The sequence below is a fragment of the Scatophagus argus genome, chromosome 12 (assembly GCF_020382885.2).
Source record: "Scatophagus argus isolate fScaArg1 chromosome 12, fScaArg1.pri, whole genome shotgun sequence".
In the NCBI taxonomy this organism is placed as follows: domain Eukaryota; kingdom Metazoa; phylum Chordata; class Actinopteri; family Scatophagidae; genus Scatophagus; species Scatophagus argus.
Genome location: NC_058504.1, coordinates 13705687 through 13731422, shown reverse-complemented (window position 1 = coordinate 13731422; position 25736 = coordinate 13705687). Strand labels below are relative to the sequence as shown.

Here is a 25736-nt window from a genome sequence, read left to right as displayed (position 1 = left end):
ACATGAGCTGCTGCACAGTTTAGTCAGAACGAAAGCCTGCATACTCCTGGGCATCGTGACGCAGCCTTCACCAGCTGTTCGACACACTCGCATCTTCAACATCAACCGCCACAGAACGCTCATAATTATTCAAAGGAAAGTTAAGCTATTGTGTAAAATGTGGTCACTGTGTGGTGCAAGATGGTAATGTGCTTGCTTCAGCAGCACGTTTCATACATTTTCAGCAGTCACTTTGTGCTTTATCTAGTGTTCAAAATCAGAGCAAGACTGGACGGAAAGGAAGGAAAAGGAGGCAATACAAGGAGAACAGATGTAGAATTTATTTTCAATATCCACTGCAAATGCAAAGAATAAGAGGTGACACAGCTTGAAACAGATAATATAGAATTTATTTTCAACCAGAAGTAGGAAAATACATAGGTAGGTGTAAAGGAAACAAGCAGAACCTGTAGTCAAACGGAAAAAATAAAGAAACAAAACTAGTCCAAAGAGAATCGAGAGGACGGCTAAGGGGTACAACAGAAAGCATTGTTTACCATTCAAATTCTTCTTAAAACAGTATGTGTTGATTTGAAAACAGCTGCCTTGATTTCTCATCTGGGTTAATGGACATTCTACAACATTGTGCAAGTGTTTTGTTATTATTCTCCTTTTTTTTTTCTTTTTTTTTTGCTGGTATTTCATGAATGGTAAACAATAGTTGGTCCAGTGCATAAACACAGTGACACAGATCAATATATGTACTCAGATGACTACAAATAGACAATCCTGATCATTGAACAACAACCACTAGATCAGCAGGGAGAAGATGAGCAAATATACAAGATGGATTATAAAAGAGGGAAAAGAAAGCATATAAAGGTGTTCAGGTAACGAAACAGTCAAGAAGGCTGAAGACGGGAGAGTTCGAAAGAGGAAAAAAACGACCACAGTTTGAAAGATGAAATAGCTACATTTTCCAGATAAAATATTTAAAAACCATTCTGAGCGTGTATGAATATTTCTGGGTATTATTGCCAAGGTTCTTTTTGTAAAAGGGTGCATTTAAATGAGCTGGGAAACAAGAGTGAGGGTACGGCCACACTTGCGAATGCGAGCGAGGGGCAAATAAAGTATTAGCATCAGTAGTCGCAGCCACAGCCAAAAGTAAAGATGTGTGTGCATTTGCCCCCCCCCCCCCAACGAGCTACAGACGAGCAAAGTGATTTCCATGTGTCGCTGGCCATTCTGCACAGGCAGGCGATGGTCGTTCACCTGCATTCGCTTACATGTGACCCTGCCACGACACATACGAATATGAATGCAATATGGATGAAATTCAAGGAAAGGGACAAAGTACCTTGCTTTCCTTACAGCCCTAACACTTCATGAAGACTATGATTTAGGTAAGAATTAAAAAATAATAATAAAAAAAAATAAAATAAGTGTGACTACTTGGTGAAAGAACTTGCTCTACAACAGAACTGAACTGCAAGCAGCTTTGGTGTGCACCATTACAAAGAGATGCAGCCTGGGAAAAATGTCTCTACACCTAACAAGCCAGCTATGAAACACAATGCAACAGTGGAAAGTACAAAGCCAACAATGTGAGCACTCGCTGAAGCTTACAGGGTGACATAACTCAGCTCTGTGATTTGCCAGACTTTCAGTCAGAAGTCATAGTCTCTGGTGAAGAGGAAGGGGGAGTCGACAATAGAAAAGATTTAAGAATAAAGTCAGTGACTATCAATAGTAGCTAGCTAGGGTAACAAATTTATCCACTGTGATGCACAAGAACAGAGTGAAATGGACTAGGAGTACTCAAAATCATCACAGGACCAGTCTAGTGACCAGCGGCAAGTCGTTAGCTTAGTCTTACAAATACATTTTACACCAGTCAGAACAGTGTTCTCTAGTACTGAACTGCAGCCACTAGCAAGACAGCTCTGCTGCCCTAACCTACAGACACTAGCTCTCTCCAGCTAGCACCATGCAACATCCAAAATAAAGCTGAAAGGTAAAAAAAAATAAATAAAATAAAATAAAATAAATTGAATATCCCTGTGCTGAAAGTTTTTTTTTTAAACTGATTGCAATGATTCATGTATTTTTCCTCCAATAAGCAGTCAATCCTTCATTCTACAAGGCTACATAAGGAACATTCAACTCCTCTGACCAACCATTCAAGACAACGTCTCCTCAGAATTTTTACAGAGGATTTGGTTTGTGATGGGAACAAGAGCATGTCTAAAAAATATATGGAGTAAAGGTAAAAACAATGTAGCAAACATAACACGATCATAGAATTCATGATTTACACATCAACAACACAATTCAATATCTTTTTAGAAAGGAAACATGAGATACATCTTTTATTCACACTTTACAAAAAGCTAGGCTTTAAATCTACTACAATACTAATGCCATTCAGGAAAAAAAAAAAATCAAACTGGACAGTTTCCATTGGAATACAAACAAAACAATTTAAAAAAACATGTAGGGAAAAAATAAAATGGGACAAGAGACTTTGATCTGAGGACTAATCTTCCTATTTACTTGCTTCCCTCTTGCTTTAAAAAAAAAGAAGTCATTTTAGCATATACATTAATGAACTCTTTATTCGCTAAACAGGGAGTGAGGGGAGCTGCATCTGAATCAACTAAGTGCTCATCATCAGTTGTCCTCTGTGTAAAAGCATGGCTGTTGATGTAATCGGCTCACCGCTGACATGTTTTTGTGTTTGTTTGGGATGTAAGTGTGATTGATAGCATTGCACTTGCTGGCTTTCAGAGAGATACAGCTGAACTCGGAGCCCTTCCTCCCTTGTTCCTCCAAAAGCAAGAGCAAAGTGGGCCTTCCACCTTTTCCAATACAGAGGTAGGGGGTCCACAGATGGCACTATAGCTGCAGTAATGAGGGTACAAGAACTATACAAAGTGGTTGAGCTGAGGGGGTTTAAAAGACACTGCTTGAATAATACAGTGGGCAGGGAAAGTCTGAGGTATAGGGCGATGGACAGGCTTAAGGAGATTTAAAACTCATGGCCAGGTAGGAAGCTAAGGGCTACATATTTTAGGGGTCTGTGTATGTGCTAAGGTACAAAGAAGAAGCAAAACAATCCTGGAGTGTGGATTCAGGAAAGTAATCCGACTTGTGTTCCTTTGAGGAGAGGAGAAAGGGTTGGTGGAGAAAGCATACCTCATTTCTGGAGAGCTCAATGAATAGGAAGGATATACACATCATCATAACATTGTCACAGCTCATAAAAAAGGAAATCAACATTAACAAAAAACCCAATAAAAGGACATAAAATCTTCACAAATGTCTCAACAGTATTTAAAAATAAAAGGAGAAAAGGTTGTTCGGGCGTTCGTCATATGGAAATAGTGCAAGACAACAACTGCTACAGTGAGGCACGATGTTTTGTTGTACAAGTGGGATTTATATAGGTTGTATCAGTCACATGCCACTGGTAGGAGTGTATGTAAAATCTCTCGAACAGATGTGGACTCACTGGTGGGCTGCGACTCATCCTTGCATGTCCTTGTGTCTGAACTGATGGCAGCAGTGTGGATCAATGGCTTTGTTAATGGGCAAAAAGCAACAAGCAGAATTAACTCTGTGTCTATTTACAATTGCAGCAATGTGCCAGCAAATCAAATCAACAGCTCGGGGTGGTGGGGGCAATAAAATAAACAATACCGATACATTAATTACAGTTAATCACTAAGGAGTGCAAAGTGGTGACAGTGAACGCCCTGAACAACCTCTTCTTACGTCTTTTGTACAGGCTGGTAATATCAATTCATCTTAACATTAACTGGATAAAAATTTAGCCATAGTTTACAATACAATCTTTTTTCAAACCCGATCATAATTTACTCTTAGTACAAAAAACGCCAGAAAACAGGTCTTTTGTGGTTCATATACAATCATGTAAAGACTGAGTCTAGATTGCTATTCTGTACAAACACTTGTGAAAAAACCACTGCCTTTGTGTATGGAATTTATGGCTGGGGAAAGTCACTACTGGCCTTGGAGACAGTGCTACACATCTGCCTGCAAATTACCTGTGTATGCAAGTGAGTGTGAGTGAGTGTGTGAGTGTGTGTGCGTGCGTGCCTGTGTGTGCATGTGTGTGTAAGCTTGCATGTGTGGAGTTGGATGGCAACTCCAGACAGTGAGAGGAATGCTGGTTTTACTCCTGTGTATCAGCCATTACTCGCTCTCTCTGCCTAAAAACAATCAAGACAAAGAAAACATATGCGAAAGCCCCTCATCGCTTTGCCCATCAACCTAAATCCCTTGCCCCTTGACTAAAAAAAAAAAAAAAAAAAAAAAAAAAAATGGTGGCAGGTGGGCCACAATAAGTTCCTAAGCACAAGACTAGCCTAACAACTATACAAGCTGGGGTGAAACAGTCTGCCAACAGGATGGTAGCTGCTCTCAGATTCTCACCATGTCGTTCCTTAACAAATAACCGCTACACGTCACCAATGTGAAATTGGGCAAATGTAGTTCTTCGATGTCTGGTTCTTGAGGCATCTGTGGATTTCGGTAGCTAATGCACCAGGGCCGAGGCCAGAGGTGTTGACTATCTTGTAGCACCAAAGGAGGCCGCGACCACACAAAAAGGCCTCAGCACCACAGAATGACAGCAGAAAATGTCACCTCATACAAGCTGCACTACATCCACCTCCAGGGACGCTTAAGTAACAGCTAAAAAAAGCTGCTCTAACTCAACAACATCCGACTCAACAAACGTGTGCATCCTAGAAAGACTGACAAGGTATGCAGGCTGCCCAGAGAACCAGGGGCACACGAGCACAAGCAAGTGATGGGGGTCTGAGATGGACAAGTCTGCTGTCTTTGCTGGTTTCAGATTTATACAGGACAGACAGACAATCAGACCATCAGCTATGGAGCTTATCAGGTGAATGCTGTACCTTCAGCCACTTCCCAGTTTCCCATTGCTGTTAAACCAAACAGTGCCCCATGTGACAAATCTGAATGAGCTACCATCCCCTCTAGTTTGAAAGACAAAAGCAAAGTGGGTGGGTGGATACTCAGGAGGAAAGGGAGTCCAAAACACAAAGTATGAAGCAGTTAAAAAAAGAACAAAAGTGAAAAACGGAGAAAGAAAAAAGAAAAATATAGAATATCTATAACATTATACGAAATCCCTGTCGGCCAGACCTCACTGTACGAATATTTTACAGGTTGTGTTGTTTTGTCTTCCTCCTCCTTTGTGGAGGGAAGAGCTGGTAGTGAGAGGGAGGAAGGTTGGAAAGGGAGAGGCTGTGGCTGCAGCTCGCCCCTGGTGGTACGGCAGGGTCTCACTACCTGCGTGATGGCATATGGAGCCCATTGATCTGGGGGGGCACGTTGAGGAGCAACTCCAGCTGGGCGAAGAGGGAGAAGTGGTCGGAGGGGATGAGCGGATGTGGGCAGCCGCTGACATTGTTCTCTACGAGCCAGTGGGGGTCCAGGGGGCCCAAGATGCCCAGCACGTTCAGGTGAGGCTTTGAGTAGAAAATATAGTCGATGACACCCTGAGGAGAAAAGAACAGGGGAGTCACCTCAACAGAAGTTTATGAATTCTACATCTGGGCAATCTGCTTATTTCTGAATAGGCTTAAAGCTGTAATTTGCTGCCAAAGTCACCTCTCTGCTCATGTATAAGCCACATCACTCACTGCAAACACGAACGTAAACATACGTGACGTCAGCAGAATTACCTTGAAGTCGAAGGTGTAGTTGGTGTAAGGCATCAGGCCGTTTTCGTAGGCGCTCTTCAGCTTGAAGCCGTGGGTGATCATACCATTGGACGTGCTGTTCTTGCCATTGCAGTTGAATTTGGTGAGACTGTCGCTATAGCGAAGCTCTTTGAAGTCCTTGTGGGTGCAGTCCACTCCACCAGAGCTTAGGTACTCCACTACGCCTGAATAGAACCGAGAGATGAGAAGTAGTCTTCATCAGAATCAAGAAAAATTCAAGTGGCACTTCAAGGTCCCAACAGACAAAAACAAGTTTGTTCTGAGTGTTACCATAGATACTGTTTTATGGCATCGCTAAGGCAGAAATATTGGACACTGTAGGTTATTAGCAGTATTAGCTGTAACACCAAAGTGGTTATTCATTCATTCTCTACATAGTAACGCAAGTCATCTTTCTGGCACACTTGCAGGGACAAACACCAAAACAAATCAGATTAATATTAATCCAGTCTTGTTCTCTTGTGGGCTCAATTGAATGATACACGAAAATCAACATCTTGAATATATCTATAGTTAAGCTGATGGACTGACTAACTTTATGCATGCAGGTAAGGTAGGTACACCTTTCCTTCCATGTACACAAGGATGGGTACTGATGACACGCATTATTAATAAGCTGATCTTTCTTTTGCAAAACACAAACTGTATTTTCTTTTGCAGTAAATACTTATGTTTGTTTTACATTACCATCATTACAAACTTTAAGTCTATAACAGTAATTTGTTCAAAAACAATGTTGCAGTGTGCTACTCAAGAATGTTACTTTATATATATATACGTATGAGACAATGTTAATTATTTTTTTCATTTAAAAATTTATGTTTTTTATGTTTTTTTTTTTTAAATATCAAAATAAGTAGTAAGTATGTAAGAGTAGTAGTACCCTTAAAATATTAACAATACCCATCCCAGACTGCATTACTACAACTTAGAATTTAATTATTGCTGAATTTATTTTCACAAGATTTCAGAAAACTTTTTTCACAGCAGTAAACACATGCGGTACAAATGATAAAGAAGATTTTGCTCCATTCTGGTGAAAAAGAATCACGGTACAGATATTTGCACACAGGCTCACTGGAAAGGCTCTGCTAAACTAAATGTAACAAAATGAATTACTTTAACCTCACATCAATATGAAAAGTCCATTAAATAACCTGCAAGGTCCAGGTTAGGGTCGAGATGATTTCTTAGTAATTTGAGTAGTTTGAGTTTTCTTTGCATCAAAGCTTTGTTTAATCCATGTTATAATCCACACTCTATATAAAGTATAAGTATCCACCACACTTGTATGCTTTGTTTTTTTTTTTTTTAAAACTTCAGAACAACAACAACAACAACGCGCTGGCTAGAAGGAACACATATTGACACAATGGCACTGGCATCCTGGCTCTGGCCAAATCTGCTGTCCACTGCAGATGCACTACCCACAACATGGCTGAATAACTACTACACATTAGTATATAATGTTTATATATTAATTATATGATGCTAATGTATTCATTATACTTTTATATAATTAGTACACTACAGAGTTTACCAATAATATAATATTAATTACGGCTGGATAATACTGCAGCTTTGAAATACATATTTATATCCTTTCTGAATTATTTTTTGTTCTTTCGCATTTTGTGCAGGATAAATGGCCTGCAATGGTAGCGCCTAATTTGTAACTGTTTGTAACAGTGAATACACAATTTTTAAAGATTACTGAGGAACGTCAACATTTTTTTCAATGTCCTGCCCAGTGAAAGGCACTATACAAACAAAGCTGTAGTTAGTTATAAATACAACAGATATTTTAAAAACTGAGGAACACCCATTTGAGTTATGCTTATTCCTTTTTTCATTAAACTGATGAAACAGCCATGAAAGACAAAGACATAATCATTATTTCCACACTCAATGGTCGGGTACAGCACAGCTCCACTGGGACTTGCTTACTTACCAGAGTCAGGCAAGGAGTTGAGGTCAGCGCACAGCACCAGTGGAATGGCATTGGTCTCACCAGAGACAGAGGACAACTTCAGGCTGCGTGTGGCCTTGTCCACTATATTCTTCACCTCTGACAGGAACATCATGGTCTGGACCAGCTTGACATCAGAGTACTCTGGATCCCAGTGCATGTGGGCATTGGCTACCAGGAGCAGCTGCTTCTCCATGCCATGGAGTGACTTTCCAGCTGAAAGATGTGGGGAAAAAGTAAGGATGGAGAAGACATACAAAGAGGAACTGAGACAAATTAAATATGCTAAATATGCTCAGTTACTTATACTCCATGGACAAAAACAATTCAGGGAAAACACGTGCATCACAGCAAAGGGTGTCTACTCACAGGAGACCTCCATCATCTCTTTGCGGACTTCAAGCAGCACAGCTACTCCGATGTTGTCCTTGGTCATCACCCTGTTCAGCATAGCCTCTGAGCCTTCAGAGTTAGCCATGGCCAACTGGTTGAACTCCACTGTGTGCTTCTGCACTGCACTGAACCTGGACATAAACACAGGGAGATGAGTGAGCTTAACAATATTTTTTTAATCAGACTCATTTAAATATTTTTACAGAAAACAAGTAAGAATTTCCCCTACTTGCCCCTAAAATTGGACATCACTTTAAATCAGTATAACATCAAAGACACCGCTGTACAATAAAGATTGTTTCTATCACACAGTGAAAACCAGGACTGGGTGATAGAGATGAATAATTTATCATAATAAAATGTTTCACTTCAGATGATATCAATAATTAGTTATTAAAGTTATTCTAAATTTTGAAAAGATTTTAATTTTTACTGCTACTAGGGGATCAGAATCAGCCCTGAAATAAAAACCATATTGGCCAACCCCAAATGTGCAACATTATCAAGGTATATCAGGCTCACAGACCACTTTCAGATTCTCTAACGAACATGTGCAGTTTTTTTAAAAAGAGAGTATTGTGCGTATTATAATAGTTAATACTCACTTCTTTGTACTATGGTATAAAATGGAGCCTAAACTGAATTGACTGCTGTCAGCTCTTAGTATCCTCTTTAAAAAAAACACACTACTAATGTTGCTTCATATGATAACTACACTGGACATTACATTATTAACTGGTCTATTTAATTATTAAAAATAAATCATTTAAATTTGTGTTTGTGGTTGAGACTATCTTAGAGTCATAAGTCAAAGATTCTAGCTTTTATACAAAAACTTTTAATATCTGTTAAACTATAATGAACACTGAACGATTGCATTAACGCTAGCCAGCAACAGACATATCTACAGAACTACAAAATTGCAGGAACATACTTTTCCGTCTTGTAAAAAATTGCACAACCATCCACGTGTTTTCGGTCAGACTCCGACATAGTCCTGGCTCGTGACTTTGGACTGAAGAACCCGTCATATCCCTGCTCTTTCAGCTCGGGCAGGAAGAAATTGTAGTACTGCTCCGTCTCTACTTCCTATAGTCAACCAAAAAAAAAAAAAATAAGCAGAAGTGTAACAGTGTAAGTATAAGTATAACAAAAACCCTCTTTCCAAACCAAAAACATAATTCAAGGCTTAGAAAAGTAAGAGAAACCTTTTCATTGAAATAGCACACATTATTTTGCTCAAGTTGAAGCAACAAAAAATGTCCACAGTGGAAAAAAGTGCACAAAGGAAGAGCAAATATAAAATCCACAGACAGACATTAACCCGCCTTCTTCTGACTTCGATCCATACAAAGTCTTTTTTCTTCTTTCGGAATAATTTCATTTAAGTTTTTTTTATTAACTTTTTCCTTGCAAAGTAACAACTATCAGCATGCCACTGTACATTAAAATGGATATATGAAACCAAGATGACAGCAACTGTCACCACACACCCTACAGATCAGAAAGTAAAAGCAAATCATTTAAAGCAAAGCAAACCAAATTATGCAAATAGTACAATAACAAGTTACTTAACATTCTGACTTATTACAGGAAAATGAGAGAATGGACACACATCATTGGTCAATGTTAAGGCAGTGTCATCACTGAACATATTGCTTCACAGGTGTTGCTTTAAGTGAACAGTGGTTCCCACTAAGACCACCAAACTCTGTCTTTTTTTTTTAATGGTGTTGCATCTGCATTGACAAACAAAATAAACATTAATTTCTGTGAAAAACCAAAAGCTTGCCTTGACATCCATCACTCACCTGCAGACTGATGATGTCCGCATTGCAGCCCAAGATCTCCTGCATGATATTTTTTTTCCTGTAGTCCCAGTTTAGAGCCCAAGACGGGCAGTAGCCATATAGCTGTCGTGTGGCATATTTATCACATAGTACATTGTAGCACATCACAGAGAACAGTGCTGAGGGGAGAAACACACACACACAAAAGAGTGTATCTTAGCTACATTAAAGCTATAGATTTTTGGCTCCATTTGATATTTTCAAGGTAAGGTGGGGACATAGCTTTAGAATTAGACAACCAAATTAAAATCCACTGCTGTGCTGTATTTTTCTTCTGATTTCTGATTCTGTCTATACACAACACATCCATCTCATGCAGTATTTTGTAAACCAAGTAAACTTGATGCCACTTAGTCATGTGTTTCCTAATATATATTTTTTTTATAAAAAAATTATTACAAAAATAAAATCTGACATAGAGAGCAGAGTGCTATTATCTGCATTTGAAACAGCATTCAAATGGTAAAATCAAACCAGTTATAAGTGTACCCAGCAACCCAGCTAGACCTGAGGCAAACACTGGAATATTGTGTATGTTTCTGTGAAATCTATTGAACCTCTTAGAAAAATGGTTAGTTTTGCTCAGGTTCAACCACAAGAAGTACGCACGCTCTAAACTGTGTCCAAAGTATTGCTTATAGATTAGGCCAAGCAACATCCACTCCTCACACAGAACTAAATCTGGACTACGACTGGACCAACTGCTCCTGAACTGCACGCTGATGTAAGTAAAAATTTTTTCCTCTCGTTCACCTTTTGTTCAACAACAAAAGATAAATGTGGCTAACAGCTTTTATGGAGACAAGCTGGTTTCATATTTATGGAACAGCTGAGTGTGTTACAAAGACAACTGACAAGCATATGTGCATCTGTTGAAGATCATGTTTCGTGTATTCTTTACTTACCTGATGGCCATGTTCGGTCAGGTTCCTGGAGTGTGATCCATGACCGAGCCGGGGGCTGCTCTGTTGGTACTGAGCAGTGGGAAAGAAAATTTAAATTGCTCAATATGGGTGACGACATGAACACAGACAATGACTTCGATAAGGTAAAGGGCACATAAAGTGTTGGGTTCACAATATCCACATCTATTTATATGCTGTATACATGCTTATGGAACTATACTTTGTGGAAATAAAAACAACTGACCATTCTGACCACAGTCTCAAAACTGCCAGGGAGAGGTGAGACTTACTGCGCTTGATAGCCCCTGCCAGATTGTCTAACAAGTAGCTGAGCAGTCTCCGTGTGCCATCAGGTTCCTGGTAGAGGCTCATAATTTCTTGTGCAAGTGGGTTTCCTGGAAGGAAAAGCAAAGTAGGCTGAATCATTCCAAAGAGAACCATGGGATTTCAAGGCTGAAATGGCAACAAAACATGGCCACTCACCTTTCAACCCCAGTGTTTGTAACTGAAACAGTTTCCCCAATTCAAATGGCAGAACCCGCAACTGGTTGTTATTTAAAAGTAGTTCCCTGCGGAGAACATAGTAGAACTTGATCATTGCAAAGCAGGTCTCCTGGCAAACAACCATCTTTGTTACTTGTCAAAAACATTATTTACAACATTGCAGCCATCAAGAACATCTTTAACATGCTTGTCAACTTCACATTGGTTGTTAAGATAGACTTTTGACATTAAAATGAAACATTCCAAAAAACAGAACTGAAAAGCAGCAGAAAGCCAGATATCAAAATCAGGGATACAATGAATCTACCGTTAAAGGAAACACTCATATTGAAATGAACAGAATCAGTACACGGCATGTATGACTACCAAAATAGAATTCAAAATGTGACTGCTACTCCTTTCCATTGTTCCTGAAGTAAGGGTTAATGTACAGTCTGAATTCTACCTGAGAGAAACCATGTTGCCGAGCTCTGCCGGCAGGCTCCTGATCTTATTGGATGAGAGATCCAGGTACACCAGGTTGTGTAGTTTGGCAATGTCTGGCGGGATTCGTGACAGTGAGTTGTCACTGAGGTGCAGGGCAGTGAGGTGGGTGAGAGACCACAGGGCTGTGCTGAGACTCCTTACTCGCCCTGAAGTGACAGTGCAAGAAGAATAAAAAAAAAAACAGAAAAATAAGTAATGACACCCAACCTTAACCCCTTTGCACCCCTTTGTTTTTATCCTTTTCACAATGATAAATGATGCTTGAGCATAACTGGCAGTCGTGGATCAGCGGTTAGGGTGTCGGACCCGTAACCGGTGGATCGCTGGTTCGATTCCCCGTCCCGGTGTCTATGGCTGAGGTACCCTTGAGCAAGGTACCTAACCCCCACTGCTCCCCGGGCGCTGCACGCGGTCGCCCACTGCCCCGGGTTTGCTGTGTGTGTGTGCACGTCACTTGGGTGGGTTAAATGCAGAGAACAAATTTCGTTGGAGTGAGTTCCCTCCAATGACAAAATATGTCACTTTAATCTTAATCTTTAATCTGTACGGTTTCATAAAGACCATGAAATTATTAGAACTACTTAAACAAACAAAATTCTGTTAAGAGCGTTGATCACATTGCATCTCCAGCATGTAATGTGACCCATTTTAAACTTTGCAAAACCTAGTATGGGACTAGATCTAAAATGACAAGTCAATTAATCAACAGAAAATGAAATGACAACAACTTTGATAATGGATAAATCATTAAACTTATTTTTACAGGAGAAATGCACAAAATTCACTGGGCCCAGATTTTGTACTGGTTAAAATGTGGATAATGCCAATTTTGCTTTTCTATGACAATAAATGGAATATCTTTAAGACTGTTTTGGACAAAAAAAAGAAAAGTCACCTTGGATTTTCCACAACTGTGTATTGAAATTTTGAACAATTTCAAAGCGATTTTATATGCCAAGCAGTAAATTAAGAAATAATTGTCAGATTAACTGAAATAGAAAATAATCCTTAACTGCAGTCCTATATGGGATTGTCATATGCAGAGCTAGAATGGCAGACCCATGTCTGTCTGAACAGTCAAGATTAAGTAATTGCCTGTGCCTAATGCAGTGACATGAACTTAATCTCTGTAACATCATCATAAGATACATGTGAACAATTATACCTACAAAACTACAGCCATTATTGTACATAGATTTTCTTTTTACATTTCCCTAGAGAGTTATTTATTTTTATATAGCTATATTTTTCTCTTTTTTTAATTTAACTGCACGGCATTAGTACTAAAGCAAGAGAGAGAAACAGTATTTCAGTTCTCCTGTATGTCCTGCACATCATAGTGAATTGACAATTAAAATCTTTGAATCTTGAATCTAGAGCTCAGGCAAGAATGTTACTCACCGCTGATCTCCAGCTCTGCCCAGTATGACTTCTTCCCATTTGCTGCCTCCTCACTGGACATAATTGTGTACATCCGCCGGGGATCTGGCGGGTCATATTTTTCCTTGGGCATTCCTATAACACTATATAAGTAATTTTATATTTTAATGTAACTTCTGGACATGGGTAAAAACATCTCTGAAAGTGCATCAAGTGTAAATCAATCTGGAAATTTTAGGTTTTAGTTAAACATAAAAGACTCTAATAATTCAGATTAGAAATTTTGCATTTAACTTAAGAGGCAACCATATTTCCATTGAGAATTTTAATAAGCTGCCAAGTGCTCATATATTAGCCACAAATATTAGATGATACATTACCAATCATGAGGAGCACTTTTCTGATCAAGATGTGGGTAAAGTTACACGTTGCTCCAGACCGTTTATAATGCAAAAATAAAATAAAAATACAAATTTAAACAGTTTCCCACAACAGGCTGATTTGAGTGGCGTTACATAATAATCAACACTACATCAGCAACGTGGTGCAGTAGTTTTCACGACAAACTAGTCTGTAAACAGCTGTGTAAAGCTTTCAGTAGACAGAGTTAAAAAAAATAAAACAATGTTTATAAAAGTGGGAGCAAATCAGCTAACGCTAACTACGACTACACGATATTTCTTCTTTGTCGCTACGTGATTAGCCTAGCTTAACCTAAATAGATAGCCATCAAACTATACACAACAAATGCTAATTGGCTAACGCTAGCTAGCTTGCTAACTATCATAATGGAAAACGAAAGCGTTAAGTTGGCGACGTTGAGAAACTGACTGACTTTAACGACCTACCCAAGCAGGTTAATATAAAAGGTTCAAAACAATATTAAAGGATGCCATACAATTGTTGTTTACATAACAGCAAAGCACTGACTTGCGCATTAACTGTTAGGCCACGAAACAGCGAACAAGTTAGCTGCCGCTAGCTAGCCTCCGAAGGCAGAATCTCAATCGCTGAGATAAACATTTGGCAAACGAGCTCACAATGCTACACAGAGCTGGGTTTGCAAGCAATTGCGAGCTATTTAGATTAGCTGGCGTTAGCCTGCTAGCTAAAAGCTAACAGATCCCTGTTATTCGAAGCTGACCGACTTCCTATTCAAATAAGTCTTAAGTCGGGAAATGGCCACACTACCTTAAACATATAACGCTAAATAGAAGAGAGGTCAAATGGATGAAGATACTTCGGCTATAGCATAACTGGTTCTGTTTTTACCTGCAAGAGCATACCAAATCGCGAGGACGACTGCGTGTTCTCTTTTGTTTTCTAGCTACTTCTCGCCCGTTTCCGCTGCTGTATCATGGCGACTGTGAGGATTTTTTTTTCTCTGCCGATAACAGCAGTTGATCCTATTGGTCAGCGCGCGGACGGTCCAACCAGCTGTTGAACCAGAGTAAATAAATCTTTAAACGGTGGTTAATGGACTAAGAGCTCGATAGATAGTTATGTCTTTGATGGTTAAAAGACAATATAATTTATTAAGAAAAGCCAGACGTTAGCAAATTTTAACTTTATAAGAACCAAAAGGCACAACTTTTTACAAACAGCAAATTGTACACAATGTACAGACAACTCATACAAAATATTAAATATTAAATTAATACCAATCTTTATAAATCATCCAAGAATTTTAGCAAAATAAAGTTGTTGGGTTTTTTTTTAAAGTCAACACTGGCAGACATCCAGCAGGTGATCCTGTAGATAAGTGAGGGACTCTTCCACATGGAGAGGTAAGGCTTGGCCAAGGTCAGCTTGAGATCTGGACAGGAAGGCCTCCACAGCTTCACAGACAGCAGGCTTGGATACCATATCTTCTTGCTTGTAGACCAAGGTGCCAACTCTGCCTCTTTGTTCACTGAGCGAGCTGCACAGCAAGCCTGGGTTTAACAGATGAGAGTAAGTAAGGAATAAACCAAAGTGGGATAGGTAGAGTCATGTTAAATTATTTCAATTACTAGGGCATCGTCAAATTCATTATTATCATTATCATTATTATCATTATTTTTTTATTATTATTATTATTAGTAGTAGTAGTAGTAGTGGTGTAGTTGTTAAAAGGAAATATGCCCACCCATGCATGAAAATAAACCAAACTTTGCACATAATGTAAATTTGCCTTTACATGCAACTTTGTGAAAGTCATCAGGTGAAGCCCTTGATGGTTTCTCACTTGGAAGGTAGCTCAAAAAGATTATTGCTTGTTACTAAGATTCAGAGTTTGAGCCCTGTATGATGCAGAGTGAACGTCTTTTACCCAGCTAGGTAAAGTCCTGCATGCTTTAGATGTACCCTCTTCCAGCACACTTGATTCAAGTGATCAGCTCGTCATGAAGCTCTGAAGAAGCCCGATAAGAACCCATTATTTGAATCAGGTGTGCCGGAGCAGGGAAACATCTAAAACATGCAGGACCAGGACTAGGACTGGATCAGACAATTTAATACATTTTAAATGAACTGTGTGAAGCCACCTCAAAGTACTTCTGTTTAGTTCAGCATGATCACAACATGACATTTGTGGCAAAGGTTCAACTCTCAAGACGCAGGTAATGCAGAATAGACATCTTATTTCTACTCAGGAACTGAGCTGTGTGAATTTGAAGGTATGTACTGAAGGTTTATTGAAAATGTTGGTCCAGACAGTGCTGCTGATGGAACCTACTGTATTTGTCATTTGTCTTCTTTCCATTTTTTTGCCGACTCAAAACATCAGCATGTTAAAAAAGGAACAGGTACAGGAATGTCTGGAAGTTATATTTTGTATATCAAATCTGGTATATAGTAGGTGGTGAAGAAATAGAATACATGCACAAAAGTTGCAAGAGATTCACCAAACACAGAAATATACAAATGGGGGAATTAGTGATGGAAAACTGAGAATATTGTATAGTAGAGACGAAAGGGAACGACATCTGACCGGGTGATCTGGATAATCCAGCTCTTGTTTGATCTTTTTACCAAAGTAAGGACTTCAGGTTCACTCTCTTTTCTTTTCTCCGCTGTACAAAAGATTCCAGTAAAACAGTTCAGTACAATCCCAAATGGTTTTGCAATGCATATTGCACATTCACTGGAGTCTAGGGTTTCCCTAAAGTGCTGTCTGCTTTCTGGAAGCAGTGCACCGGAAAGCTGGCCTAGTCATTACAGATGCTGGTTTTGATTTTGACGAGATCACTTGACTCACTTTATGTTTTGAATAAAAAGTCATCTGACAACATTGTGTATCATGAGTATTTGTTTGATCATTCCGAGACACCCATTGTCACTACCAAAAGGCAATGTTCTCTAAAGCCAGTTCCTGATTATAGCTTCAAATACTGCTGCACAGTGAGCTCATATTTACCAACATCTCACCTTTCATCGCTTTGTTGTAGCTGAGCAGCAACATCCACAGAAGATGGACCAACTCTTCCCACCTCTGCCACTTTTCAGAGCCATCCTGGGGAATATAATCATCTATCAGTTGCATCCTGGTGCAATGTGGAGTACCATGTACCACAAATATCATTGCGTTTTCATCGTTTCCAACCTACGCAGTTGTCATTTTCCAGCCCAGTACCTATACATGCTCCATGTACCAAGGACCACATACTTTGTCCTTCAGTGAAGATGGGTGTTGCTGTTTAAATATGCAATGTGCAGGCACATTTTGCTTTTAAAAGGAATGGGAGATAGCACTATAATTGTTTTTATTCATATTATGCTCAACAAACACCTAATATTAATTAAGAAACTAAATATAAGCCCTTTGCACCTTCCTTTGCACCCATATTATATATCATTTCAATAGCAAAATACAGTTGGACAAAACCAACATGCACCTTAGTCATGCACTTCAGACAATGATAGATTGTTTAAATAGGGCCCACTGTGTTTAAACTTCTTTTTTTCTGTATCAATGTATTATAAATCAGATATGTTAATAACACTGTGTAAGCCAAAGATGAAAACAGGGCACAAGAGTGATTATCACCATTGGGTCTGGTGCCAGAGTGCAGTTCTTCATAAAGTGAAGCAGAAGACTGAGCGACATGGGCAGAGAGGTTTTCATTGGGCAGGCATACTCCAGCAGATGTTCCAACAGCTTACATCTCAGCAGCTTGCTCTGCATGCTCTCCAGCAACAACATCCTGGGCGTCAGAAACACATTAGTCAATGAGAGCTTGTAAAACGAGGGAGAAGAGGTAGATTGGAACAATTACTTATATATTTTCTGTGGTTAATTGTGAATATCTTGATTGACAATATAAAAACATGCAATTACTGCCAATAACTTTTGTTTAAAAGATGAGCACAAGAATTTATTGTTCCTCCATTTTAATGTGTTCTGTCATGACATACGTTTTACAGTTGATTTGTCTGCATGGTTTATTGTGTTACATACACTATGACATTTACGGATATAACATTTAAGAAGGTCAGTGTTAAAACAGGAGAAATTAATCTTCTCTGGCACATGACGTAAGACCAATTAGTGAATGGAATGTATTAAAAAGTTCAGTTTAAAAGCATAATAACAGGACAGAAACAGACTGCAACGGACAATCAGGTCTGCAGAAAAAATCATCGGGGCCGACCTGCCCTCCATCCAGGACTTATACCAGTCCAGGGTCAAAAAACGGGCAGGAAGCATCACTGCAGACCCCTCACACCCTGCACACAAACTGTTTGATCTGCTTCCCTCTGGTAGGCGTTACAGAGCTCTGTATGCCAAGACCACCAGACACAAAAACAGTTTCTTCCCCCAGGCTGTCTCCCTGATCTCCCCATAAACCACCTGCCATTGTGTGAACCATCACACTGTTTGCACTACCTCATTCCACTGTTTGCACTACATGTATATATATATATATATTTTTTTTTTTTCTTGTAAATATTTTATTCTTCTTTTTATTATTATTATTGCTTTTTTGTATTTTGTATGGTGCACAGGACAGAGAAAAATCCGGAGTCAAATTCCTTGTATGGTCACACATACTTGGCAAATAAAGCTGATAAAGCTGATTCTGATAATGAAGATCATTCTGTGACTCCACTCAAAATGAAGTAATCATTAAAAAAATAATAATGACAACATATCACACTTGATATTTTAACCTATTTTACAAATTGTTCTATACTGTATTATTTAAAGGCAAATTATAATACTTTATGCCAGTTAAACTGTCGAATACGATTAACAACGTAATCAAAGGTGAGCGATTTAAGAAAAGATAAGCCTTTTTTAGTCCCGCAGTGGGGAAAATGGCCTTGTCGCAGCAGCACAGGAATAGCAAATAAAGGTACAGATCAATAAAGGGGAAAAATAAAAAAAATAATCCCTCCCTATCACTCGTCAACTTTCTCATAACTCAATCAAAACTACTTCTCTTGCCTCCTTTCACTCATTTCCCACCTCCTCCTCACCTGTGTGCTCGTAGAGGTGTATTGCCAATGAGCATATGGAAGAGCTCCTGGGACAGCTTGGCAGAGCTTAGAGCTGGAGAACGGTCCACCTCGACAGCCAAGGACAGCATCCTCTGGAAGATGGATACCATTCTGCAGGGGAGAAAAATTTGAATGTTGAGAACATAGCCACCAAAACAGCCGTAATGATATAGTGAGCTTATAAACCTGAGAAAGGTTATGCTCCTGTTGTTCCCTTCTGTTCAACCTGCCAACCCACTATAAGAAAAGCTTTTTCGATTTTTAATCACCTTATTTGTTCATCTCTCTCTCTGGCTTCTTCTTGATTCTCTCCATTTTCTGTTGATTTCACAATGGCAAAAAAGAGCCACTTGATGACATCTCTGGAGGAAAAACAAAACAAAAAAACACAATAGCATCACTTAAACAAATGAAAAATATGAATAGAAACTCAATTTGTCATATTTTATTGTAGATGTCATAATGTGGTGTCTATAAAAATTGTTTACATTTTGGATAGTCTGTTGAAGCTTATCTAACTTCAGGACATCTAATGCTGTTTATCTGAAAGAATTGGTCTCACAGATTGTTTACTGACAATTATAACAACTATAGGTTTCATTTATATGAAAGAGGTTTGGATTTTTTTTTAAACATCAAATAGCATGGAACATCAACAAAAAGGAGCACTGACACATGGAAAGATTATGTAATTGCAGTGACAAAACTGTCTAAAAGACAGGAAATGAACATTTGTGTGTGCAGTTTACATGATCAGATCCCTTGACCTAAACATGTTCAGACAGAACAGTTTCAAGAAAACCTGTTTCTCAAAATGTGTGTATTACCTATCTCAGATCTTGCTTTATGTTATAGGCCACTATTTACTAAACTCACCTGACACAAGGGAACCTCTGATCACATGATAATGTTGCCTTGGCAATGGAGTGGTGATGGGTAGAAGTAGAGCGTTTGGCCTGGAAGTCATCCTCCAAAGTCTGCACGACGTACTCCAGGAACATGCGGACAACCTCGCATCGATATCTCTTTGTATGGTCCTACGAAAGCAAAAGAGGCTAAAATCACACTAAGATCACAAACAAGACATTCAACTGTGTATATGTCTGCACATTAGTTCAGACTGATTGTGACAAAAACAAATATTTAAATGTTTTTCATCAATGATAACATTGAGGAAGCCTTTTGGTGCTTAGATAATGATGCATGAGATTTCCTTTCCACAGTGTTACAACCAAAATCATGATCAATATGGACTAGAGTTCAGCAACACTAATGGTACCATATACTCATGTATCACCCAGCTATATTGAGTATTCACACATTTTTCTGCCTGGAGTAGTACCTGATTGGTCATGATTGAGGTCAACAACTCCCAGTCCCATGGTACAGTGGTTTTATCAGCCATGTGGTGTCTAAAATCAGAAAACAGCTTTAATCTCTAAATTCAAAGAAGGAAAGTGATGAGTCAAGATGGAAACGAGGACATAAAAGACAGTTTAAGAATTTAAATAGGCTGCAAATTCTGCTCCTATGTGTGTGTTCACTGCACATAATTTGCTGGGTGTTGCATGCATGTTCAACTAAGGATGGGTTAAATGTAGGAGAAAAATTCAGTGTATGTAAAAAAACACATATACTGCCAATAAAGCTGATCCTTCCTCTTCTGCTTCTTATACATCACTACTGACTTTTATTTTCATGGTTCCTTCACCTCTGTGTCCTGATCAGCAGATTAAAGGCCTGCACACACAGGTGATAAGGACACTGTGGATCAAGCAGAATGCCATGTAGCAGGTGGGAGGTGATATCTCTGGGGGGATAGTAACCAGGCTGTAGTAAGTCAGACAAGAGCTGCAAGGTGCCTTCTGTGTAGTTCTCATCGATGGTACTGTAAACCAGGCTCAGGCTCTGACGGCATAGCACCTCTGGAGGTCCAAAGCTTTCATCTTCCTCATAGATCTAACAATAAAACATTAAAAAGAAAAGCTGTACATTAAGCCTAGCATATAATCACGTGCACTGAGTTAATGAGAGCAACAGAACAAACTCAAAAAATGTGGTGAAATGTCTCATACCGGGCCTTGAGTTGCTCCAGACATTTTCCTAAGTGCCACTGGGCATACATAAAGCCTGTCCTCTCTACTGGCTGCCCTGAAGTCCATATCAAATCTGCTCTCTTCGTTCATTTGTTCTCCATCACTCCCCCCTTGCCAAAGAAAAGACACTGGACTGTCACCTTCCAGATCCCCTTGATATATCCCACTGCCAGATCCGTCATTCATGTCCTCACTTTTACAAATTGACCAAGGAGATTCACTCGGGATACTGCAATGCAAGAGGTCCGGGCTATTTGAGGATTTATCAGCGTTAACCTCCCCCAACTGGCACTGAGATGTATTCTCAACTTGCTCAGGTTCAGCTGTGGGTATTGGGTCAACTTGTCTCATAAGCTTATGAGATATGACACTTGTGGGAGACAGGGGCTCAGATGGCTCCAGTCCAATAGTGGAAGAGAAGGGGGATGGGTGATCAGAGAGATTGTTTTGTTGAAAGTCTACTTGCTCTAATTCCAGTTGTTCCAGGTTGGAGCAGAGAACTTCAGAGGTTGCTCTATGGAAGGAACCCTCAGCTTTATTTTGAGATGAAGAAGGGGATGTCGGAACAGGGACGGGCACAGCTGAGCAAAAGGTATCACTCCCGTCTTCACAAGTGATGTGCTCCCTCGAGGCTGCGACTGAGCTTCCTTTATCTGAGCCGACAGAGTAAGCATTTAGCTGCGTGCTTGTGAATTCATTACTGTTCTCTTGTTGTCTCTTGTTGTCCTGTCCGACAAGAGATCCAATCACCTCAGGAGGAGAGTCATTCCGTGAACGCTCCATGGGAGTATCACTTGATGCGGTAGCTGTCCTCAAATTACTAATGCAATCCAATTCTTCTGCGAGACTGTCGAGTTGCCTGGGTTGCACTGATATTGTTGTATAGTCTTTTGTTAAGTAGACAGAACACTTTGATGTTTCCACTTCTGTGACGTGAGTTTCAAGAAAAGGTAACTGTTTTAATGTCACAGTTGGTGCTTGATGATGTGTTTCATCGATCTGCATTTCGTGTTGTGTTTGAGAGTCTGTACGGCTCTGCTTTGGCTTTAGGTCACCACAGTCCCACTGTAGTGCAAAAAGAAGTGGGTTTCCTAAAGACCTTTTCTGTAAGTTAAAATCTTGTTCGTCTGAAGTTTTATTTTTATCTGCATTATCTTTTTTTATTTGATAGTCATTTAGTAACAAATTCTTTGTCTCCTTTTGTGTCCCATTTGGTACGTCGCTCTCAGTCAAATCTACCACTGCTAAGGATGTGGGATGCAGTCTTTTACGAATCTTCAGCTCTGGAAGAGTCCATCTTGGATCTGTGAGGTCGATGTAATGCTAGGAAGGGGAAAAAAACAGAAAAATATGTAAGTTAATGCTGTGGTCTTCTGATTATCTCAGAAACAAGGAATTGCGAAACGCAGATCAAAACGGTATGTCGGTATTAACACATTTCTCCTCACCCACTGATAGGAATATAATTATTTCCTCTGTCAAAGACTATGAATCATTATAATTACATCTGCTATTTAAGCTGATATTTCTGAGTTAAAATATTTTGAGCAACCAGTATTATAATATTCTATGTTGACATATTATTATAGTATGTACTACTGTAGCTGTAACATAGTATACATGGGATTTTTTATGATAAATTAAGAAAATCTCATGTGCACTTTTTCCATATATTATGTGGGTCTTGTTATCCTCATACATTTTTCAGAAAATATTATATATCAGTATCGTGATACAAATGGTTTCCCATATAATACTGATAAAGCACGAAAAATATATTCAAATTATTATAAGGCAAATTGATATAACGTTACATAACAACTAAAAGACACACTGATTTATCAAACTGTTAACCTACACAAGGGGATAGGACATAAAATGTTAACAGCTCAAGGGAACATAACGTTCCCTTAGCATGTGGTAAAGTACAGTGATAAAAGTTACATTTTGTTAAATTAAAGTTGTGTTTGTGTGTTATAATAACAGAACCAGTCCAATATTGGACTGTACTGATTTCCGTAGGCAAAAACAAAAAAACAAAAAGAAATAAATACTAGTTAGCTGTAATCTGACACCGCCACTTTGACAAGCCAGCACTCGTCTGGGAAGTAAATGTAATAATAATTGCAATAACATCTCTATGTTAGAAATTTCACTACTTGCCTGAGGGTGGTGCTACCGAGCAGACTTTAGTTACCTTTTACAGTCTGGGTCGTTTTTCCTCGGTTTAAGTTTTCTACCTGTGACGTCTCTTGGCGGTTAGTGAAAGTTGAACTACACTAACGGTGGAGTTTGTTTCGCTTACCGCTGGGACGTTCTCGTTCGCAGCGTCAACGTCAACTCGCACGGCAGTGAGGGGGAGCGGTTCACCTTTGGTCATGAGGTTACTGTAGGAGCCGACTATTTCCACGTCGGAGTCGTCTTCATCACTGTCGGAGCTGAGGGTGATCACATCATCCATTTCTCCTCACTCATTCAGGACGCAGAAACCTTAACAGCTAACTGATTTTAGGGAATATTAACCTGTTCACCAAAACGCCATCCAGTGCAGACTAATGATAATCTCCACAATCCTAATAAAAGAGAAATTAGACATTGTCCTTAGGTTAATGTGCAAGTCCCCATCGAGATAAGTGTTCTAGTGATGGTTTAGGACTTGCAGCAGTTCCCGTTTTAGATTTGCAGCCAAGGTTCCATGCGCCTGATGCTGCCCGGTAACTTTGAGTTTAATTGTATTCCTCATAATTCTCGTCGCAATTTAACTATCCAGCTAGCTAGCTAGCTTGAAACTAACGCTAAAAGTACATCCTAAAAACAATGATAAGACCCTTATATGGTTGACTCAGCTGTGCATCTCAGCGGTTTAACTGACATATCTGAAATTTGATGCTTCCTGTTTTTTGTTGTCATGTTTCTTCGGTGCTATGGCGGATCACCAGCAGGCATGCAATTGCAAACATCTCCACCTGCTGTACAGGAGTGAGACATCACAAATCATTTCCACTCCTAAAACCTACAATATCTTAAAATAAGAGCCCTAATTATGCTTTTTTTTGACGTCTTTTACCCATTTGATTTCGCCAATCACATATATCTGTCCAACGTTTTTGAATTACACAACAATTTGGCCAGATGGAAACCCTCTCCACGCTCCTTTGCAGGTTTGTTGATCTCAACTTCAAAACACTTAAGCATGTAAATTTGTGTAATGGAATTAGATCATCTTCAAAATTATTACAGTGCTCAAAAGTGATATGTTTTATCTTGTGCACACAAGATCGGGTCATTAGGCTGCGTTTAACTCACAACATACAATTTAAACTAAACAGTAATGCCTTATGGGACTTTAGGGGCTCCCTAGTATTAAAATAAAACTCAAGGAATTATGTTGGTTTGATAGGGCTACCACACAGCAATATTTTTACAAGCTTGCTAATAACACAAAATGATATCTGTAATAAATTAAACGTGTGTAGTCTCACATATCACCACTGGAGTGCACTCACATGCAAACATTCTGGAATTTGTCATCTACATTCTTAAACACAAGATGGTGCGCAATAATCAAATGTCTGTGTGTTCTTCACAGAAATTTCCCTAAGAATAAACTGGGAACACAACAACTTACAGCTCAGATTAAGACCTGACGTAAGATCAGATGAGTTTTTATTTGGTCTTATATCATATTTGAGCTTGGGGATTCTGTGCACACGCAGGTAAATGTATTTTCCGTCCTTTTTCTTGCTTACTAATGAGCTGTCTGCTGTGGCCATGTGTGAAGCGGGACACATCATCCAAACATACCTTGCAGCCCTGATGCATCCTTGGTTTTCCTCTTACTTCTCTGATCTCCGGGGATACTGTTCTGATACTCAGTGGATCCAGTGTTGGAGTTAAACAGACCCTATAAGTGTGTCAGTGTGGAGCAGGCTGCAGCAAACAGGTTACACATACAGTGATGTATTCCTGTATTTGCGAGCCATCCATAGATGACACACAAACTCAGTGTTACATGTTATTTCACGGCCTCCTTTCCTGTTAGCCTTCCTGCCATCATTAAAAAGCTGCATCCTTTTGATGGGGAGCTCTAACACATACTAGAGTGTTGAGTTGATAAGGAAACTGGAATCGTGATAAATGCATTGCTTAAGCTGTAGGAAATGTGTCCACTGAACCACTTCCCGTAACAGCCTTGTTTATGTTGTTCTGTATAAATTCTGTTTGTTTTTTAAAATGCATGTGTTGTGGATAGGAGATCTTCCAGGAACGGTGACAATATTCTTTCTGTAGTGATGCAGCGGTTAGCATTGTCACCTCATAGCAAGCAGGTTCCTGGTTCGAATCCCAGTCTGGGCCCTTCTATGTGGAGTTTACATGTTCTCCCTGTGCCTGTGTGGGTTTTGTCCGGCTTCCTCCCACAACCCCAAAAACGTTAGGTTAAATGGCTACTCTACATTTGTGTGTGGTTGTCTGTCTTTGTGTGTATCGCCTCTTGCACGTAGTCAGCTAGGATAGGCACCAGCCCCCCCCCCACCACGACCCGATGGATAGATGGTTTTTAATGTAATCGGATGAAAGGAGAAATTAACCTCAGATGCCTGCAGCCGTCACACCCTGTGAGGAATATCAGGCAAGATGCACAACTTTCTGTCGCATATTCAGCAGTGTGAAAACTTTATTAGGGTGGTTATGAAGAGGAAGAAATAGTGTGTGTGTGCCCATCAGTGCCTTCTGTGCCTTGCAAATCATCTCAACCATCTTTAGAATACGCTATGATAAATTTCTTACAATGGTAGCAAGTTACTATGAGTAATGAGTCATATGCACAACAGGGGTTAAAAGCCAAATCATTACTGTCAGTCGGTCCATGCTATTGTAGTCAACACATTAGTTCTGAGAGCACAAATATTTGCCAC

General features: G+C 39.4%; 2 protein-coding genes across 2 annotated transcripts; both read right to left on the bottom strand.

The window, feature by feature from the left end:
* Positions 1-371: 371 nt before the first annotated feature.
* On the bottom strand, positions 372-14673 carry LOC124067801 (CCR4-NOT transcription complex subunit 6). Its single transcript, XM_046405426.1, has 12 exons — positions 14516-14673; positions 13265-13386; positions 11823-12009; positions 11357-11442; positions 11164-11268; positions 10874-10942; positions 9930-10087; positions 9053-9207; positions 8095-8249; positions 7708-7941; positions 5718-5920; positions 372-5531 (listed from the first exon to the last, which is right to left on the bottom strand). The coding sequence occupies exons 2-12, from the start codon at positions 13374-13376 to the stop codon at positions 5319-5321; spliced, it is 1677 nt and encodes a 558-aa protein (XP_046261382.1). The 5' UTR covers positions 13377-13386; positions 14516-14673; the 3' UTR covers positions 372-5318.
* A 291-nt stretch (positions 14674-14964) lies between these two features.
* Positions 14965-23744, bottom strand: simc1 (SUMO interacting motifs containing 1). Its single transcript, XM_046405425.1, has 10 exons — positions 23126-23744; positions 20800-22143; positions 20436-20683; positions 20067-20136; positions 19601-19761; positions 18994-19086; positions 18704-18835; positions 17271-17427; positions 16652-16736; positions 14965-15177 (listed from the first exon to the last, which is right to left on the bottom strand). Exons 1-10 carry the CDS (start codon positions 23279-23281, stop codon positions 14966-14968), a joined length of 2658 nt encoding a protein of 885 aa, XP_046261381.1. The 5' UTR covers positions 23282-23744; the 3' UTR covers position 14965.
* Between the last annotated feature and the right edge of the window lie 1992 nt (positions 23745-25736).